This window comes from Glandiceps talaboti, chromosome 14, assembly GCF_964340395.1.
Source record: "Glandiceps talaboti chromosome 14, keGlaTala1.1, whole genome shotgun sequence".
NCBI lineage: Eukaryota > Metazoa > Hemichordata > Enteropneusta > Spengelidae > Glandiceps > Glandiceps talaboti.
This window is the reverse complement of record NC_135562.1, coordinates 5,195,076-5,215,229: the sequence shown is the minus strand read 5'-3', so window position 1 is coordinate 5,215,229 and position 20,154 is coordinate 5,195,076. Positions and strand designations below refer to the sequence as shown.

Below are 20,154 nucleotides of genomic sequence, written 5' to 3'. Positions count from 1 at the left end.
GCAATTATTTCATTATCCAGTATTAATGTCTCTCTCCGAACTGGCATCTAGACAGATGTGTTCACCTGTGACCAGACCATCTCATCAAATTCACCACAGACGATGGACTGTTAATGAGTTTGGTTGTACAGCTTGCTACAAAGCAGTTGTGGGTGACAGGAATGATTACACGTTTGCTAAAACTAAAAGAATTCTCTAATTAATTGCTTTAGTCACTGATACCAAGGATAAACAGTTGGGTCATTGACCGTCTGGTCTTTAAGTCCCATATACATTATGAGTCCATATGTGTACTGACAAATGAACAACTGGCCGTAAGATTAAAAAAAGGTAATATATAGTAAGAGCAATACCAAGAAAATCATTAATGTTTTCAAGTTATTCAGCTTTGCGTGTTTGTCATCGTGTACTTTTATTTATGCACAATTTATGGAGACCGACAACACAGCAATATGGTATGAAATAATGTATCAATAAACTATTTTGATTAAGAAAAGAGAACGGTCCAACAGTTGAGTTACATCAATGTTGTTGTATCACCCTGCTTTTTTGTAGTTTTTCACAAACATCTCTCCAATTTATGCTTTTTCAGTGTCCCATTCCTGGTATAGTGGTGCCAATTTGTGTACTGCATCAGGAGCTTTGTGATAGACAAAATGTAAATGAAAGCCAGTTGACTCGAAACAAAACGTCGCTTGGCTAATTGAATTTCTTTCTAGCATTTATCATAATAGCTCCACAGAACTCTTGTTATCACTGTTTCTTGCCATTATCTGACTTGACAAAAACTTACTAACTTTTGTACATTGACATTGTCTTAGCGTGAGCTACCATTATCTTAGCAATCATCCTCCATTCAATATTGTCACGACGTACACTTTTTCCATAATTGTCAAACTATTTACAATTTTACTTCAGTTCTGTCAAGCTCTAAAACGTAACAATTAATCTATATATACCAATTTTTTATGAAATGCGCATCTGGAATGAAGTGTTAACTTTAACTGTTCCTGCAACCCATTCTTTGTTACAAAATTAAAAAAACAGGGGTCACCAGTTGTACAAATTTGTAAAATAGAGGTCAAAATATTAACAAAAATGTAGTAACTTTGTGTTTGAAAAATTAAAATTAATATGAAAGCCAATATGACCGCCAAGTAATGTGTTAACTCTCGGGGACAATAAAATGTAGTCGGTTTGTTTGAATACACTACGGTTGACCCCCCCCCCCCCCACGTGCACCCCACCTCATAGTCCGACAAAAAAAACTTCCATAGTACAGTTTAATACGACATATTTTATTAGTAAGAACGTTGATTTTCATTGATATTCGTTCCTAAGATAGCTTCCATTGTTATAGCAGCACCTTATAGTATTGATACTTCAAGTGTTCGAGGAGCATAATACGTGAACGATAACATTGGCTAAAGCTGACGTCACTGGCTAGTGTGAAGGGAGCTTTAATTAAACTGACGTAGAGGGAGAAATTTTATGTACATTGTATAGAACATGGATATTTATTTTCAAAATAAATTCAACGAGGTCGTGTCTGGACCTGCAATTCACATTTACCATTTAACAACATGTTGAATGTAATAAAACTATTGACTATTGCTTTTGTAACAAAACATTATAAATGCCACCGATTTTGCACATTTGAAATTTTCTTTTATGGCAATTAAACATTTTCTCCACAAATTCGATTCCACTATGTGCCAGAACAAGTTTCAAGAACATTTGGCGGGAAAACCTAAATGCTGTCTGCGTCTAAATGTATCGATTTATTGCAAATAATACGAGTGGGGGACACTGTGCAGGTCTGGTGCTGAGGCCAAGATCCCATTTTTGACTAATTTAGAATAGAATAGAATAGAATAGAATAGAATAGAATAGAATAGAATAGAATAGAATAGAATAGAATAGAATAGAAGATGTAAAAGTGGAATATTGACAAAAACAAAAGCAAAAAAAACAACTTCTTTAAGCAGGGTTCTCGACACTCTCCATTGTAAAATAGGCAAACTGAATTCGGCTTTTATTTCGGATAAACATTCTTTGACAGTATACCTAATGCACGATAGAGCCACTCGATTGATAGAGCATTAGGACTTATAGTAATGTAATATAAAATTGGCGACCTTTCATTGACCTACTTAACAGTCGTTGATTGTTATCAATACAATACATATAAACTCCCAACGTTTTTTGAATATTATATTACGGCTTCACCTGTCACATAGCCCCTCCATCCATATACCGTCAAACCCCTTCGTAAAAAAATGGTCTATTCTATTTAGATTCTGATCTCCACCATATGGTGGGATGACAAAAATAGTTTCCACGACAATGTAGCATGCTTGCAAAATTAAATGACGTTTGCTGATTGGATGATGACGTACATGTCCGTCATCAGACAATACGAAAATATGTATTCAAACATAAAAAGCGCTTATAATTATGCAGAGTACTGGTAAAGAATAAACGGGTTGGCTGAATTGTCATTTTGAGAGAGTGGTGTTCGTCGTTGCGCAGACAGCACTACTTCTCTGATCTCCTATTATTGTAACGACTCGTGGAATTGAAGCTAACAGGTGCTAAAATTTGTTTCCACCAGTGAAAAAACAACAACCAACAGAAACAATGACAAAAATATTATTACAAATTCTTCGGCTCTTCCTGCGCAGGCTTCGGCCGGTGTTAAACCAGATGAGAGAACGGCAGGCGAATATTCACCGTCCAAAACCTCGAAGGTACAAACGGCGACGTAAAACTTCGTACGCATCCTTGCTCGACGACAACATGCCTACAGAAGCGTTACGGCCAGAGATTGACTATACTTTTAGTGGAGATTTCAACAGTAACAGTACGTCATGCCTGTCGTCAATGCAAATTGTTGCGAGAGGTCTTCATTTTGAAGATATTGAAATTCACAAACTTATCGGCAGTGGAGGCTTCGGAGCCGTGTATGAAGGCACGTATGGAGGTAATAGGGTGGCTGTCAAGAGAATAAATGTGTTCACCAAAAACAAGAGAGCTGCGGTCGAGAGCTTTAAAGCAGAATTGGCCGGACTACGACTCAAACACAGCAATATTGTGAAGACTATACTAGCCAGTGCTGGTTCGAACGGTTCAAATTGTGCGTTTATTATTATGGAGTATGCGGGGGACATGAATTTACAACAGTTGATTAACGACATACCTGGTCCTCTACCACGGGAACGGAGGCTGGGTTATTCGCTAGATATTGCGAACGCTTTGCGTTACACTCATGACAACGGAATTGTCCATTTAGACTTAAAACCATCAAACGTTATAATTACTCCTAATGACACGTGTAAATTGGCCGATTTTGGGTGCTGTCAGACTGTGAAAGAGGAAGGCCAAGGGGTTGTTAGCCCAACTCAGAGGTCATATTTGACGGGTACATTTGCTTACAGAGCCCCGGAGCTTCTCCGCGGGGATGCCCCAACAACTAAAGCGGACATATATTCGTTTGGAGTTACACTATGGCAAATGGTAACGCGGGAACAACCTTTCGCCGGGGAGAACCAACATGTTGTCATATTCGGTGTCGTCGCATACCACCTCCGACCTTCTTTCGAGCCGAATTTTTTGAATGACATGAACGAGACGTGGTTTGTGGATATGATAATGCAATGTTGGTCGCCAAAACCTGAACAGAGACCAGCGGCTGCGAGACTAGTCGAGAAACTGTCTTCCCCAACAACAACACTGAAATGGTAGGCAAATTTAGAAAACATATATGACCCGGCCCGTTATATGGGCTTCTGAAATCAATTTTGACGACATTGCCAATTTATTCCATTTGTCTTCCAAATAACGCTGGAATATTAACACATCGACGAGGTGACGTTAGACCACCAGTGCCTTGTACTGCGCGTTAGTATGTCTTCCATAGAATCAAGACAAATAATATATATATATTTAAATATAATTCTAAATTTATACATCAATGATATTGCTCTATTTTCGCTACGATAGCGTGTAAATATTATACAGAAAATATGACCATGTTTGTTAGACTGTCAAACGCCGATGACAGGTCGTTATTCTCATGCAAATGTAATTGTAAACGTATATGTGACGGGGTCGAACACGAGTGAGAGGTGTGACACAAATTTACAAAGCAACTGAACGACTATGTTTTAGTATGTTTTCGTAAGGGCGATTTACTGTGCGAGCTTAAATTGTTCATGTATTTTATGTGACTTTATTGTGCAATGTGCGATTGGTTTTATTTTCAATATCTTTTAATTTAATTTTTTTGATGTAACATTTGTAGTGTGTGATTAAGCTGACGATAATTTTTTCTATACCTGTTTTTAATCGAAGTTGTATTCTAAAATAGCTCGGAGCACCCACCCTCACATTTCGCTCAACAGATATAGTTTACGACATGAGACACTGTGCTTGAACAAATTCGGCCTCTTTTTTGGCATAGAATGTCGCAAAAAACGGTGAACACTTTTACATACGAAACTATTTACTCTTCAGCCATTTTGCCAAAACTGGTCTCCCAGGGACCACGCATGCGCATTGTGTATATAATGTAAATTTTGTAATTCGAAAAATAGGGATGTTTCTGTATCTTGATATATTTTCAATGGATTTGTACTTATTTTCTATTTGTACTGTTATTCTTTTATATGTAAAAAAATGTAAAAAACAGAAAAATATTTAGATATCGGTTTTGTTTATTGTCTATTTAATTGAAAGGTGTCAATGAAATCAATAAATTCAATATAACCTTTATATAATAATAACAATGTGGAGTGATTTATCTTTACAAAAAAAAGAGTGTGTACATGTGATGGTGACAGTAGCTGGATGAATGCAGTAAATGTCAACATGTGTTGTACTATTCAAAATATATTTACAACAAATTGGGTGTAGTCTAGAGCAGCTGAACTAAAAGATGTAATAATATGGATTTATGAACACTGTTAAACATACAATTTTAAAGAAATTATAATTATGGCCCATATTTATGCAGTGCACCTAATATTTGGATTGATAGGATCGAAATTACAAAACACATGTTGCATAATGGAAATGATATTCTCAAGTAGTGAAGCAGAGATTCCATGCTGGGTGTTTTTGTCCGTCACTTTCGATAACATCCCTTTTAATATCCCCTCTCCGGTCCATCGTGAAATGTGTCTGTACTCTGAGCTGTCCAATCAATCAATCAATCAATCAATCAATCAATAAATTAATCCCAATAATTTGCATAGCGCCAAATTCCAATACGACGTCATGGTCTATGTAAAAGGTTAGAAAGCTCTTGTAGATGTGTCTTGATATATCCTTCTTAAATTTATCTACAGTTGGTGAAGAACGAAGTTCATTTGGTATACTGTTCCATAAGACTGGCACTGCTCGCGAGAACCCACACTTACCATATAACTTTGTATTACAACGGGGTACATGAAGTAGACTTTTGGTGTTTGAGCGAAGTGAACGAGTTGCGCGTTTACTAAAACTGTTCTTTCTGCATTCCCCTCCACGTTTGACCTGGTTCACTGCCACTATAGACAATAATGAAACGGGTTTTTATGCTACAGGTATTATTTTTTTCCAATAACACACTTTCGTGACAAACTTTTCACATTTTCAGGGGAAAAAAACCCCGCTTAAAATCAGATTTCTATATCATATTTTCAAACTTGATTCCATGTGTTACATAAACTTCGATCTCACATCAAGCTTTCCAGTGACGTAAAAATCAAGTTTGTACATTATATTTGCATGTATGTCTAACAGGGTCAAGGTACAAAACCATGATATGTTAATCATGCGCATGCCTGTTTTCCGACAATTTGCTGCCGATAATATTTATCAAATGTTGTCGATCTAGTCGTGCAGCAACAGGCTTTTGTATGATTCTAATTTACTAGTACAAGCTTCATGCATTGTGCCACAAAATTAACTTTACAACTGTTTTATTTGTCCTGAATTGAAATTAATTGCATTTGCAAGGGATTTGAAAATTGCCATTATGTGTCATTACGTATTACGTAACTGTACGTGTAGGGGTTGAACGTCTTCTATGAGATGGGTTGAAACAGCAGAGACTGTAACATGATAAATGGCAATCAGTCTACGGTAACACTCATGATCAAACTGTCTACTTTTATAGCATCTACCCACCACTCCATCCTTCTTTCCGTCGATCCATTCATCCATCCATCCATCCATCCATCCATCCATCCATACATCCATCCATCCATCCATCCATCCATCATCCATCCATCCATCCATCCATCCATCCATTCATTCATTCATTCATCCATCCATCCATCCATCCATCCATCCATCCATCCATCCATGCATACATACATTCATTCATTCATTCATTCGTGCACTCATCAATATATCTATCCATCCATACATCCATCCATCAATCATCCAGCCACCCACACTTTCCCCGCATCCATTCGCTTATCTATCTGTCCATCTAGCCATACCCTATTCACACATGTACATATAACCGGTCATCCAGCCAGTCAGCTACCCTTTCATCCACTCACTCACTCACTCACTCACTCACTCACTCACTCACTCACTCACTCACACTCACCCACCCACCCACCCACCCACCCACCCACTCACTCACTCACTCACTCACTCACTCACTCACTCACTCACTCACTCATCACTCACTCACTCACTCACTCACTCACTCACTCACTCACTCACTCACTCACTCACTCACTCACTCACACACTCACTCACTCACTCACTCACTCACTCACACACTCACTCACTCACTCACACTCACTCACTCACTTTATAATTACAGAAATATTCTCATGACAGGTCAAACAATGAAAACCATATTGAAATATTTGATGTGGAAATTCCCACGGTTCTACACCACCAGCTTAATTTGTGTTTATAAAAGGTATTGTTTCCATAAATGAAATTTATCAATGTTAATCAAATATGGTAATAACCCCTTTGTAACCTCAAAGCATTGTAAGCCTTTTTCTCGTAACTACCGCATGATAATTAATGTATTCATTTACTCTTAAACTATATTAGCAGCCTGGATTTCAGACTACATTGCCATCTCCCTTCATGCTAGTTATTTGTAAAGTGAGAAGCAGTAAATGCCATCGCTATAAATGACACGTAGAAAACACAGAAATATATCTAATGTGAGGATTTGCTAGCTTGTAGGAAATGTCGGTATGTCTAACTACCTCGTACAATGTGTATATTATCATCTGGATAGATTGTCATATCCCCAACCATTCTGTGTCACATTTTATATCAGATTGAAATGGAGATTGTTTAAAATAAAGTAACTGAAAGACAACAATTTTACCAAAATAGATCATAACTTGGCAAGAACTAAGTATAGAAGCAAATACTTATGTACGTTCAAAACACAAGTACGTTTATACGCATTATCCGTTATGTTGGGAACAATGTAGATATTGAAAGACATAATGTATACCCACCGAGTAAACTTGGTGATAACGTATTTAAACTTCTTTGTAGCACAATGCAACTACTGGTGTTTATGCTAAGGAATATACTTGATCGTATATTTAACATCCTTTATCATAAAAGCATTATATTAAGATAAAGGGTAAGAATTTGACAGGAAATGACGTCACAATTCGATGTGCTGGTCAGTTTACAGTCATTTCTTTAAAATAGGGCAGGCCAATGATATCATATCTTGTCAGGTATCCTACCGATAAAAGTGCGATATTGCTCACGTGATTAGGCTATCTTTATGGCATGTCCATACTTAAAGTAAGATGAGTTAGGAATTGGTGAATTATGCAATGTCTAACAATCTATACATTTACATCGACAGTTGAGGCAGCTGTAACTTCCCCGGGTAGTGACCCTCCATCGCTCACCGCAAGCTGCCGGTGTGAGGAATCACGCAACCGACCTAAAACTTTCATTTTGCAGATAAGTGTTGTTCTGATGTGTCATTTGAAGTCTTTTGTCTAATGAATAGTCTGGTAGACATCTGGTAATTTTGTTTAGTCGTCAATCGCATTGCAACAATGTGTGTCGATACCATCAGGTCATAGAGACACGTGCTCATTCAATGTCTAGACATATTGACATAGTGTGGCTAATTTACAAGTGGCCATTTGGATGAGGATTTGGTATTTATTTTTTATTTTTTATTTTTAAAACAATTTTATAATGGCTTCCTACTTGATAAATCAATGTAAAACAACATATGCCAAAAGTCATTGCTTGTAACGCAAACAAATTACAAATAAAAAAAAAGATTAATAAACGTGCAAAATGTTTGTTATTGTACATACAATAACAAACTTTTTAGTACACCTATTTTGAGCTTTTTGCAATGCATTGAGTTACAAACATGACTTTGTCAATGGAGTTCCAGTGATTTTTCAAGAGGAAGGCCATGATTATTTTTTTTATATAAAATTATAAATCCAAAATTAAATCCTCATCCATATGGCAACTTTAATATGTTCAATTCATGAAATGTGCAACATGTTTTGTTAATTAATGTATCGGATGAAAGAAATGTATAACACTTTTTCATAACTGATTTGTTGAATTCAAAGAAATATACAACGGAATATATATATATATATATATATATATATATATATATATATATATAACATCAAACATAGGCTACCATCAAACAACTGAGATGACATTACACGTGTAAGATCCTGGGCTTTGCTAACTATAAAATTGCAAAGTAACATATATTTTAGAATATCTGCTAGTTTCTCTTGTCTTACATTTGTAGACAACTTTCTGGATGCCACAACATGAATGTTGGGGATTGGATTGATGGCCTTGTTTTATATCTTATTGCACAGCATCACTTAAAATGATATCTGAACTCAGTCTGCTAATAACTTCAAAGTTGAAAGAAATCTGACAATAGTATGAAATTTTACTTTCAAATTGCAAGACGTTAATTGTCTGTTCCTGCAGTCTTGTCTCGATATGTATGTTTTTTCACATCTCTTCTCCTCTCCTCTCTTCTCTTCTCTTCTCTTCTCTTCTCTTCTCTTCTCTTCTCTTCTCTTCCTCTCCCTCCGCTCCCCTCCCTTTCTTCACGTCTCTTTTTCATTCTTCACCCCCTCCCCACCTCCTCTGATTCTCTCTTTCGATGATTCAAATGATATGACGGCCATTTTTTGATTCATGTACCAAATGATGACGTCATACTCTAAACGTCAGGGTGACCTTCACAAGGATGACAGATGATATTTTATTATATTGATTTTATTAATCCCTCATTGTGCTATATCGATTCATCACCACCTTTTTGAAATATATCAAAATATTACATATAAGAGTTGTGTTATAACCTATAAAGTGTGACCATAAAATGTATATGACAAAATACTGATTTATTGGGGATAGTTTTATCTTACCCTTATAATTTTTTCTGAATGTCGTATTTCAAATATTGTACAACTGAGTAAAATTAATTCTGAAAGACTGATATTTACCGAGAATGTCCATAACAGGTATACTAAATGACAACTTTGAGATGTATAAGGGCTAACGAATTAAAAGAATAAGCATCACAGTGTTGCAGAGAAATAATGAAATAAAGTAAATATCTGTCCATTATATTTTGTTATAGAGACAGTAAAAGGAACAAACAATCAAACGTCCAAAATATAAGATTTAGTCAAAGAAATTCGTAATTGGTTTTTGACCATTCACATGTTGTAAGAATGCAATATGGAGTGAGTTTGTTAAACGTACTTACACCAACACGTTTAAATCGAAATCAACGAGAAGGAGACCGTTACGTTATGGGTTTAATACCGTCAATTTCACCTAGTCTCGCCAAAACTGTGTATTATACTATAGGTGTGTGTCTTGTATTTTCATCTTGGTTCATACAATATTGGTTGATGAGGACACTTTCAGAAACATCCACTCTTTACAAATGAAAATAAACTTCAAGTGATTTTAATACATTGTTACCACTGAAGTTTTTGGAGTATAGGAAAATGTGTACATGTTACACTGCATGTAGTCTACTTCAATGGGTCCTGTAGTAAGAGTGTGTACTAATTATTTTGTTTTCATTTGTAAGAGACAGGTGTGTGTCTGAAGTGTTGTCCTTATATATATCTTCAAATGTTGTAAGAACCAAGATGACGGTATATTTGTGATACACTCTGTTTCGGCGAGCTAAGATGAAAATGGCTTTAAAACGTACGGGTATGTACTACGACCAGGAACTAGATATACAAACTGACATGTATACAATTCCATCTATTGTTAACATTTAGAACGCTAGGCATTGTTTTTTTTTTACTCCACGTTTTTATCTACCTCCTACCTTAGAACAGAATATAAATGTTCTAAAATGAATTATTTTGAAAAAATTACCGAGAAAGACCTTCAAGTGTCAATTGAATAACAGCTGATTTGAAAACATGGCCATGTTGTTTTTTTCTAGACGAATGCATGTTATGATTCATACAACGCAAAAATATACAAATGCGGGGGCGTCGGATACAAACGTTGGTCGTTTGATCTTTGAAAGTGTGAGTCAGCCGTAGCCTGAGTCACCTGCGATGCGCTAGACAACAGATACACAAACAATTTTTGAAAAGGTAATGAGGGTATTTGTAATATCAAAAATTATATTCTGAGTTTAAAATGACGTGTAACGCGTTCTGTAATACTGCCTGTCATTTCAATTGCCCTATATATAAACGTTTAACTCGTTATTTCATCTCAACCCAAACTGTTTACAGGTCTTGATATTGTAAATTACAGTTGATTCAAGTTCGATTTTCTCCAATTCGAGAATCCATATCAAAACAATTATATAGCAGGCCATGACGAATACATGTCCAGCATTTTTACGAAATTATTAATGGGTAATATTTATTTTCTGGCACCTGGCCAGACGACAGCGCATTGAATGATGGGAAATGTACATATTCATTTGTATAAAGCTACCTAGGGAGTCAGAGCCCGTTTCACAATATGCCCCCATGCAGGTGCAACCCCTTAACCGAATGACACATTATCGAACCACCTGTATTCTTTTAACGCCCACTTCAAAGTTAAAAATAGTAATATTTATAGGGTCTAGCAAATACTAAACACCTACGTGAAAAGGGAGTCCATTTCCCAAGGTCGACATGATACCATTACAAATGAAATCCAGACACAGAGATAGAACTGTTTACAGGCATTTTCTAAAGCACTATCGTTCATTTCACATTAACGAGAATGTAAATATTTAAATACATTTACAAAGACCCTCTCGTTCCATTTCTATATCAATTTCAATACAGTTCTTACCTATTTGTAACCGTTAGAAACGTGTCATGGAAATTTACCTTGATAAAAATAAATTCATTGTAATAATATATTTACACGTCATATTTTACAACAATTGAAATTGATGATGTTAAAAGTTCACTTATATTAAAATATATAGTTTCATTCATTTAGTGTTAATTCTACAGTCGATTATAATAGTTAAAATATGAAATGTATATTTTACTCAATATTTGAAGTGTATTATATTGTTATGCTTTAATTATACGGTTTGCTGTTCAATCGAACAAATTACAAGATAACCCTACAAGTAAATAATTTGATTGTAATTTTTGGTAAAATACGCTAGTATTTGTGAATGTGACCTAGTTCCTATAAAAACCTGTCAATACGTTGCCATTTTGAACAGCAATGAAATGAGCAACTGTTACATGGTAAAAAGACAAAAGTGGACATCGTGGCCAAGGGTCAACTAAAGTTTAAATCTTTCGCTATTTTCTGATGACTGGGCAGGATTGAACATTGACACCCCTTGCAGATGCTTTAAAGGGGCTAGACGTAAACACTAGGAAGGTGGGGGTCTGTGGAGCCACTTAAGTATAGAGCTGTGACTGGTTTATAAAATTTAACGAGTGTGTAAGGGGATTTTAGAATGAAGAGTGTAGTAAACTAATACAATTTACCTCGTCATAATTTATGTATTCTATCAAACTGTATGTGAAACATATGTACGTACCAAAGTTCTCACGATTTCTCACGATTAAAGGGACACAGGCTGAGTTTCTACATAGTTAGGCATAGTTATTACTACATATTCAAAAGGTACTCACATTAATTATTGTACCTAATGAAGCACACTTAACCACCACTTGTAATTCACTTAACTCAAACCTGGTTTTAAGATGACGTAATTTATGATACGTATAAAAATGTTCAGGAAATTCCTACAATGCAATCAAATGTTCTAACATCGCCGGAAGACAATCGTAATATTACAGAAGACATGCATCTATATTAACATTATACTAGAAGGTGGTTTTATTGAAATATTTTCATTTGAGTAAAAAGGTTATAAAATGAGCTTACGCCTCTTTAAGTAATTATGTAGAACATACCTTGATATGCAAACAGTTTACTACGTCACTGCATGTTCTTTCGCAATTTTCTGGCAACTGGGCAGGATTAAAAATTTACACCCTTTGCAGATGTTTTAAAAGGACTAGACATAAATCACAGGAGGCAGGCTGGCGTTTTTCTTTCAGGTCAATGCATAGAAAAGATTGAATCCACTGACCTACAACAAAAATTCCTGAACCTCCCATCTTGTATCATTGGAATATTTGTGATCAAAAATACAATTGCACAAAATATAGTAACCCTCCCCAAACACTTGTATTAAAAATTGTGACCCCCCCCCCAAAAAAAAAAAAAAAAAAAAAAAAAAATCCAACGTTTCCCCCGCCTCGCCTGTATTTAATGTTCAGTCCCTTATCAAGTTTTTGAAGTATTTTAACACACATGTCTTGGTTAGGACGGTATTCTGTATATTGAATATTCTGAACTCACACGAATAATTAGTACGACCCTGAGTTTTGATTGAGTTACAATATCATATCAAGCCAGTTCAGACACAGTTCATCCTGATATGACAGGTGGCGGGTATTGAACAAGAATCTATTATCTGCATGCGTATATCAGTTATACGCTATCCAGATGAAAACAATGACAAAAAACAGCCACTTAAAGCTGCGCTAGCTGTTTTGTCAGATATACTGACTTACTCATGTACACACTGAACAGTATTTAAATACATTTTGGTAAATGTATTTATGTAGATGTACACATTATGGTACAAAAAATCATACAAATTGATTTTTGGGCCCACATCCTAAAACCAAAGCCCCAATGCTATCACGATTTCAACCTACTACTTTACTACTATTGGATGAAACCGTTATTGTTGGTTGGGAAAGTAACGAACGTGACAGTATGGATCCACCATGTTGTGTTTACGTCCATCTCTCTTAACTTATAAATAACAAATGGGCATGATGTCTAACAAGTTATCAACAACATATGTTACAACTAATGCAATATTGTATTATTAAATTATTTATTAATGTTGTTGTTAAACACCAGGATACCTACCAAGTAGATACAAGGTGATAAAATGAAATTACATTGATATTAAAATGATAATACCCACGGGTATGAATTGTAGATACTGGAATTTGACACACCGCCATACCGTGACATGTTTTCTACTAGATTGTGTGTCTTTTACAGAACATTACTGTGAGATGATGAATTGTTTTGAGCTTTACTATCACCTAAAGTGAAAATCTGTAACGGAATAAAACCAGCATGTAGTGTTCATCTACGTGTACACGTGTGTGAGTCAGATGTGTAAGCATACCAAAAATAGCATTTCCAATGATGTGAATTCATTATATTGATTATTAAGTATATGTCAAGGGTAAATCAAGGTCATTATTTATTCTATTCCATTCTATTCTATTCTATTCTATTCTATTCTATTCTATTCTATTCTATTCTATCATATCCTATCCTATTCTATTCTATTCTATTCTATTCTATTATATACTATACTTTACTATTCTATTCTATCCTATTCTATTCTTACTATTCTGTTCTATTCTATTTTATTTTATTCTATTCTATTCTATCTTTTCTTTTCTATTCTATTCTATGCTATTCTATCCTATTCTATTCTATTCTTACCATTTTATTCTATTCGATTCTACCCTACTCTATTATATATATTCTATTCTACCCTACCCTACTCTATTCTATTCTATTCTATTCTATTCTATTCTATTCTATTCTATTCTATTCTTCTCTACTCTATTCTATTCTATTCTACACTACTATTTGCATGGTCTATCTTTTTAACCAATTCAAAATTATTCATAGCTGACAAAAGACTTTGTCTGAAAAATTTCGACCAACAGGAATTTGTCAAACCTGACTACAATCTCGTTTTACCTTACGTTTGGTAGTACTACACGGCTTTTCATAAATGGACTACGAAATTTGTTCCACTGTGACGGCTTTCTGCACATCGGCAGGTTTACAAGTGAGTTGATTTAGAACAAAATGGCATATTCATTATAGTGATAACACTGCTTTATTTGTCTGTTTGTTTGTTTGTTTGTTTTTGTATATATGAGACATGACATTTCCACTAATCTCCTTGTTCACAACGTGGTCACCAGCATCAGGTCTTTAAATCCGACCGCAGTGGTAAGAGACCAGTCCTTTAACCACTCGGCCACCAATAATAAAGATAAGGCAAAAAAAATCGGGTTCTGGTCAGGGTAAACTTTCTAAAGTGGTGCGACGACGCGAATTTTTTTTTCTATTTTTTTTTTTTTTTTTTTTTTTTTTTTTTGCAAATTAGTAAATACACATTTTTTTGACACTATAATACTCTGTTCTATCATATTTATCTCTTGAAAAACTTCCTTTTTCTTCGAAGCAGTTTAGGCTTTGTATTTAAGCAGTCTTGGCATGTAGGGTAGATTTCAGCTGCTTGTTCTCCTGATATCAGGAATAAATCAGGAACGGGAAAGCAAAAATTATCGAAAAAAAGGATCAATGCGAGGGTATTCAGGGCACGCGCGCGCTGACCAGAACCAGATATTTTTTCCGAGAACCCGACCAACCCTAGTTTAAGCGTCCAACCCTAGACATTTCTAAACATTTATAACAAAAAGAGAAGAAATTATTTGTCTTCTTGACTTTCTATACCTTGCCATGTCTGTTTTCTTTCACCAGGGATGTTTGTACATATTTAAAACTATCACAGAAGGGGTATTCTGACCGACTTTTTGTCTGGTTTTGGGTCAAAGTAATATTTTTCAAAAATAAAAACAATTAAAAAGATAAAATAAAATCAATAAAATCAGGACCTACTTACTCTATTTTCTGAGGTCATGTTATCTAAAACATATAATCATTTCATGTTGTATTAATAAGGCTAACGTAAAACGTTATGAGTTGCATGACTTGTCACTTTGGAAAGCATACCGTTACTTCGTTCAGGCAATGATTACGTAAAAATAATGACAGAAAATATACACAGTCATTGTGCGCTTATATCCTGCACGTGACTATGCAAATTACTAACAGCCAATTATAATATCAATGAAATTTAATAACTTATAAATAGAAAAACAATGTCACTGTAGTTTCAGACTAGTAAAGGTACACGACTTAGGACCAGGCATGGTCGAGAATGGTAAATTGAGCCGGTACAAATATAGCAAACATTCCCATAAAGGCAAAAAATCAACTTGATGTTTGTCTGAAATCACAAGTAATTGTAGGTGATGTAAAATCATATATTAACTCTCCAGAACCAATAGTTTATGAAAATGACCTCATTATGTCTTGGAGTGGTGTTTCCCTTTAAATAATATTCATAGTCTTATTTCTACAGAATTCCGACTGATAGTGTTTCTTTCCCAGAATGCATCGCCAAGTGAACGGCAGTACTCCAAATCTTCTACGCCAGATAGGCCAATCGCTATACAATGTAATTCTATTTTTGATCGGATGAATGATTGGTGAAAATAAGTTTTCTTGGTCCCCTAAAACATACAGAGATAAAATATGTCTCATCTTTGTTACCATGGTTACATTACACGATGTTTATATAACATTTGCTTGCAAGGTTATCATTCTGTTGTGCTCAAATATACCATTCAGTATGATTAAGGACATTTTAATATTTATACAACCGTACATCAAGTTTTGCTGGTACTTGTTATATACGTTAACAAACGCCACTGCCAAGAGCGTGACGCTTGCTAGATTTATTTATATGGCACAGAAGTGTCAATGAACTTCACAAGCACACGTGGTGGTAAAAGATGGATAGTTTTTGTTCACATGTCTCATGTTAGATGACAATTTTATCCACCATGCAAGTTCTCATACGAGATATCCTAGGCTGGGCTGCTAGGCTTGGCTCTTGGTCTAGACAATTGGGTTGTCCTCTTGGGTTTATGCTACAGAGAAATAACGGACACAGGAGAATCATGTTGTAAGCTGCTGTTCATTTATTACAATGTTCATTTTATTTTCCAGTAATCCAGCCCAGCTCAGGCTAACGGTTCAGACCTAGAATGTATCCAAAAGACTCGGGTCAACAGCCCAGCTCAGTAACTAAACCTACTAGATATTAGAATTTGCCCTATGACGAATCTCGGTGAGTTTGCATGATTTTAACTTTTTTTCAATACCTCGCATGTATTTTCATCGTTGAACGTCAACGAGAAATGAAACGACATAATGTTTCATACAACTTTTGAAAATTTGACAACGTTGCAGTTTGGAATCACCGAATATTTACATTTTAGTTTGTATTTGAAGTACAATGGCTCACAGAAAATCACAAATTGTAAACATGACAATATAGTATTTTCATAACATAATTTATGACAATTGAATGTCAAGAAGCTAATGACGCAAATGGTGTACTATCTGCGCATGCGTTGATAATGAGTAGAAATTATTGATTAAGTATAGCCCAATTTTCATCCTTGCCGAAATAACTAATTCTTGATCATCAAATGTGAATATGTTAATCAATATGCAAATTTTAAACCCAAATTTCGAGACTACACATTTGAATCATAGAAAAAAATGATTTTTCATCGGGCGGGAAACATTTCTGACGAATTTGACACGATGACACAGAATGGACGTGATGTCATCATGTATTACGCATGTCTATAAGAACGACGTTGCTATTTAAATACACGGTGACATCAATGGGAGGTCGAACAGGGCACTGCAGGCGATCATACATATGTACTTCTAACCCTCATTTTTTTCTACAAATTCTCAAAATATTTCGGTTACTAACACCATTTGCGTAGAGTAAACTACGAATAATATTCTCTTTTTCAATTGATTGCGAGACACTATTTTAACTTGTTTGACGCACATAAACTGTTTCCATGGAGACGTAATTACTAAGTTTTGGGTGGGTGTGAACCACCTATTTACACATTGGGTTATCCATGGGTTATATGTATGCTGTGTTAGAGAAATACTATCCGCCCTTCAATGACCCAGTTCTACCGTTCTTAAATTTCATGACGAACGCCTATTTTGTTGATATTATTCATATTTTTTGTAAACTCAAACATCACAATTTTACACATTCCCAGGACGATTTGGTAAATTTTCGACAACGTTTTCGAAATTCACAAACAACGCGCCATAAAATCGAACTCACACAGTTTAGAGGCGCTTAACGTTTGCAAATGTAAAAGCGACTGAATGGGATAAAATAACAAAGCAATATAAAGAACACAGTTAAAAGTAGTTTGACACAATGCCAAAACGATGAATCGTGAATTATTTATTTGTTATATATGGAATTTATATTGTTGATTTTGATAATAGAACAAACGTTAGTAGCAAAATTATTGTACACAATATTAACCAATGGAAATGGGCCAAATACTTGGTTCAGCGCCAACCCATTTTTACAATCAGGAGAAAAAAAGCGACGTTGGTTTAGCAAATTAAAGTTGTGTGGAAGGTACTGTTTACGCGCCAACTTCCTATTTGAAAACGCCGCTCAGTGCAGTGTCGACTCTGTGTGTGCCCGTTCACGAATCTGTAGTAACTGGATGAGTGTAACTGCAACAGTGTCGAGTCTATGTGTGCCTATTCACGAATCTGTAGTAACTTGATGAGTGTAACTGCAACAGTGTCGACTCTGTGTGTGCCCATTCACGAATCTGTAGTAACTGGATGAGTGTAACTGCAACAGTGTCGAGTCTGTGTGTGCCCATTCACGAATCTGTAGTAACTGGATGAGTGTAACTGCAACAGTGTCGAGTCTGTGTGTGCCCATTCACGAATCTGTAGTAACTTGATGAGTGTAACTGCAACAGTGTCGAGTGTGTGTGTGTGCCCATTCACGAATCTGTAGTAACTTGATGAGTGTAACTGCAACAGTGTCGATTCTGCGTGTGCCCATTCACGAGTCTGTAGTAACTGGATGAGTGTAACTGCAACAGTGTCGATTCTGCGTGTGCCCATTAACGAGTCTGTAGTAACTGTGAGTGTAACTGCAACAGTGTCGATTCTGCGTGTGCCCATTCACGAATCTGTAGTAACTGGATGAGTGTAACTGCAACAGTGTCGATTCTGCGTGTGCCCATTAACGAGTCTGAGGTAACTGCATGAGTATAACTGCAACAGTGTCGAGTCTGTGTGCCCATTAACGAGTCTGTAGTAACTGTGAGTGTAACTGCAACAGTGTCGAGTCTGTGTGCCTATTCACGAGTCTGTGGTAACTGGATATGGATGAGTGTATAACTGCAACAGTGTTTCCCTAAAGATTGATAATCAATAAATAAGGTTGCAAACACAACACTAGAAATATAAACTATGTACATATATACACATATCATTGATACATGCTACAATAACTCTTCCACTAAGCGGCCAAGTCAAAGAAAGGTTCAGTTAGGCTTATAATGATATTGCATGCACTGAACTTTCCACACAACATTGATCTTGGTTGTAATTTGCCAGGTTGCGGCTATAACTAAATTGGCTTCATTATATCTCAAGTTTAGTATCTTATCTTTCAAAGTGTATCATTATCATGCTCGAAACTACTCTGACAGTAAGACCTCGAGCTCGGATCTGTGCTCCGAAAGTTGCCGAACAAAACCCGAAGGATGACAGTAGCTGGTCAGGGCGCATATATAAATAGAAAAAAAAACTTTACTTGTCATGTGATTTACATATTAGTAAACCTGCTGGTAAATGACTTCTTCGAGTAATTTGAGATATTTTGTAACCCTGTCTTAACTGTGTCATCGTCTCAGTAACATTGTTTTGTGAAACAAGAATATGTTATTTAATGTGGCAGGTACGCCGTTAGGATTTAATTACAAGCACACAGTAGAATGAAAGCAATGAAATAGATATACTACATAAAAAACTACTGGTATGAAATGAAGATATCTGTAACACTATCTACAGCTTTATTTTAATTATCATATACTATGTATGTATGTATGTATGTATGTATGTATGTATGTATGTATGTATGTATGTATGTGTGTATGTGTGTGTGTGTATGTATGTATGTATGTATGTATGTATGTATGTATGTATGTATGTATGTAAGTATGTGCGTGCGTGTCTGTGTATATCACTGCATGTGCTTGTGTGTGTGTGTGTGTACGCGTGCATTCCCACGTGAGTGTTTATGTTGTAATATATTTTACTGTTGATATTACCAATTTAATGATAAACGCAAATTTTCTTTACAGATATCACTTACAAAAGCGGATTTTGTGGACCCCAAATATTCCTACAGGGAAGCTTTCAATCAATAATTTACATGTATATCAATACTGGAGATCGAGACTATCCCATGCGTAATGTTCACTGTACTTAGACGAGTTAAACATTCTTTTCTGGTTAATGACGCCCCACCTCCCCCAATATTTCCATCGCTTCATCTCAATGCTGGAATTTGCAAATATTGTTTTGCGGTCACTGACCCATAAATTTGGTTTCTTTTGTAACATACTTATGAAAGCAACAAGCTCAACAATAGACCCTGAAGGGAACCCAACCCATTGGACCCTGGATCAATAACTTGTCCTATGTTCTGTGGTTCAACCCACGATAGCATTGCATAACAAGTGGGGATATACCCAATTACGCCCTCGCAGGCGACGATGCAAATTATACCAATCTCGAGCCAAGTTGAACAAAAAATATGGAATATATACTCTGGTCGTTCTACAACACGACAATGCATGTCTTAAATTCCGACAACGCGTG

General features: G+C 35.7%; 1 protein-coding gene across 1 annotated transcript; it reads left to right on the top strand.

The window, feature by feature from the left end:
• Positions 1 to 2,474: 2,474 nt before the first annotated feature.
• Positions 2,475 to 4,737, top strand: LOC144445552 (serine/threonine-protein kinase mos-like). Its single transcript, XM_078135152.1, has one exon. It carries the CDS (start codon positions 2,641 to 2,643, stop codon positions 3,742 to 3,744), a length of 1,104 nt encoding a protein of 367 aa, XP_077991278.1. The 5' UTR covers positions 2,475 to 2,640; the 3' UTR covers positions 3,745 to 4,737.
• The last annotated feature ends 15,417 nt before the right edge of the window (positions 4,738 to 20,154 follow it).

Coding starts and splice junctions, on each gene's coding strand:
- LOC144445552 (XM_078135152.1), top strand. CDS start 2,641: ATGACAAAAATATTATTACAAATTCTTCGGCTCTTCCTGCGCAGGCTT.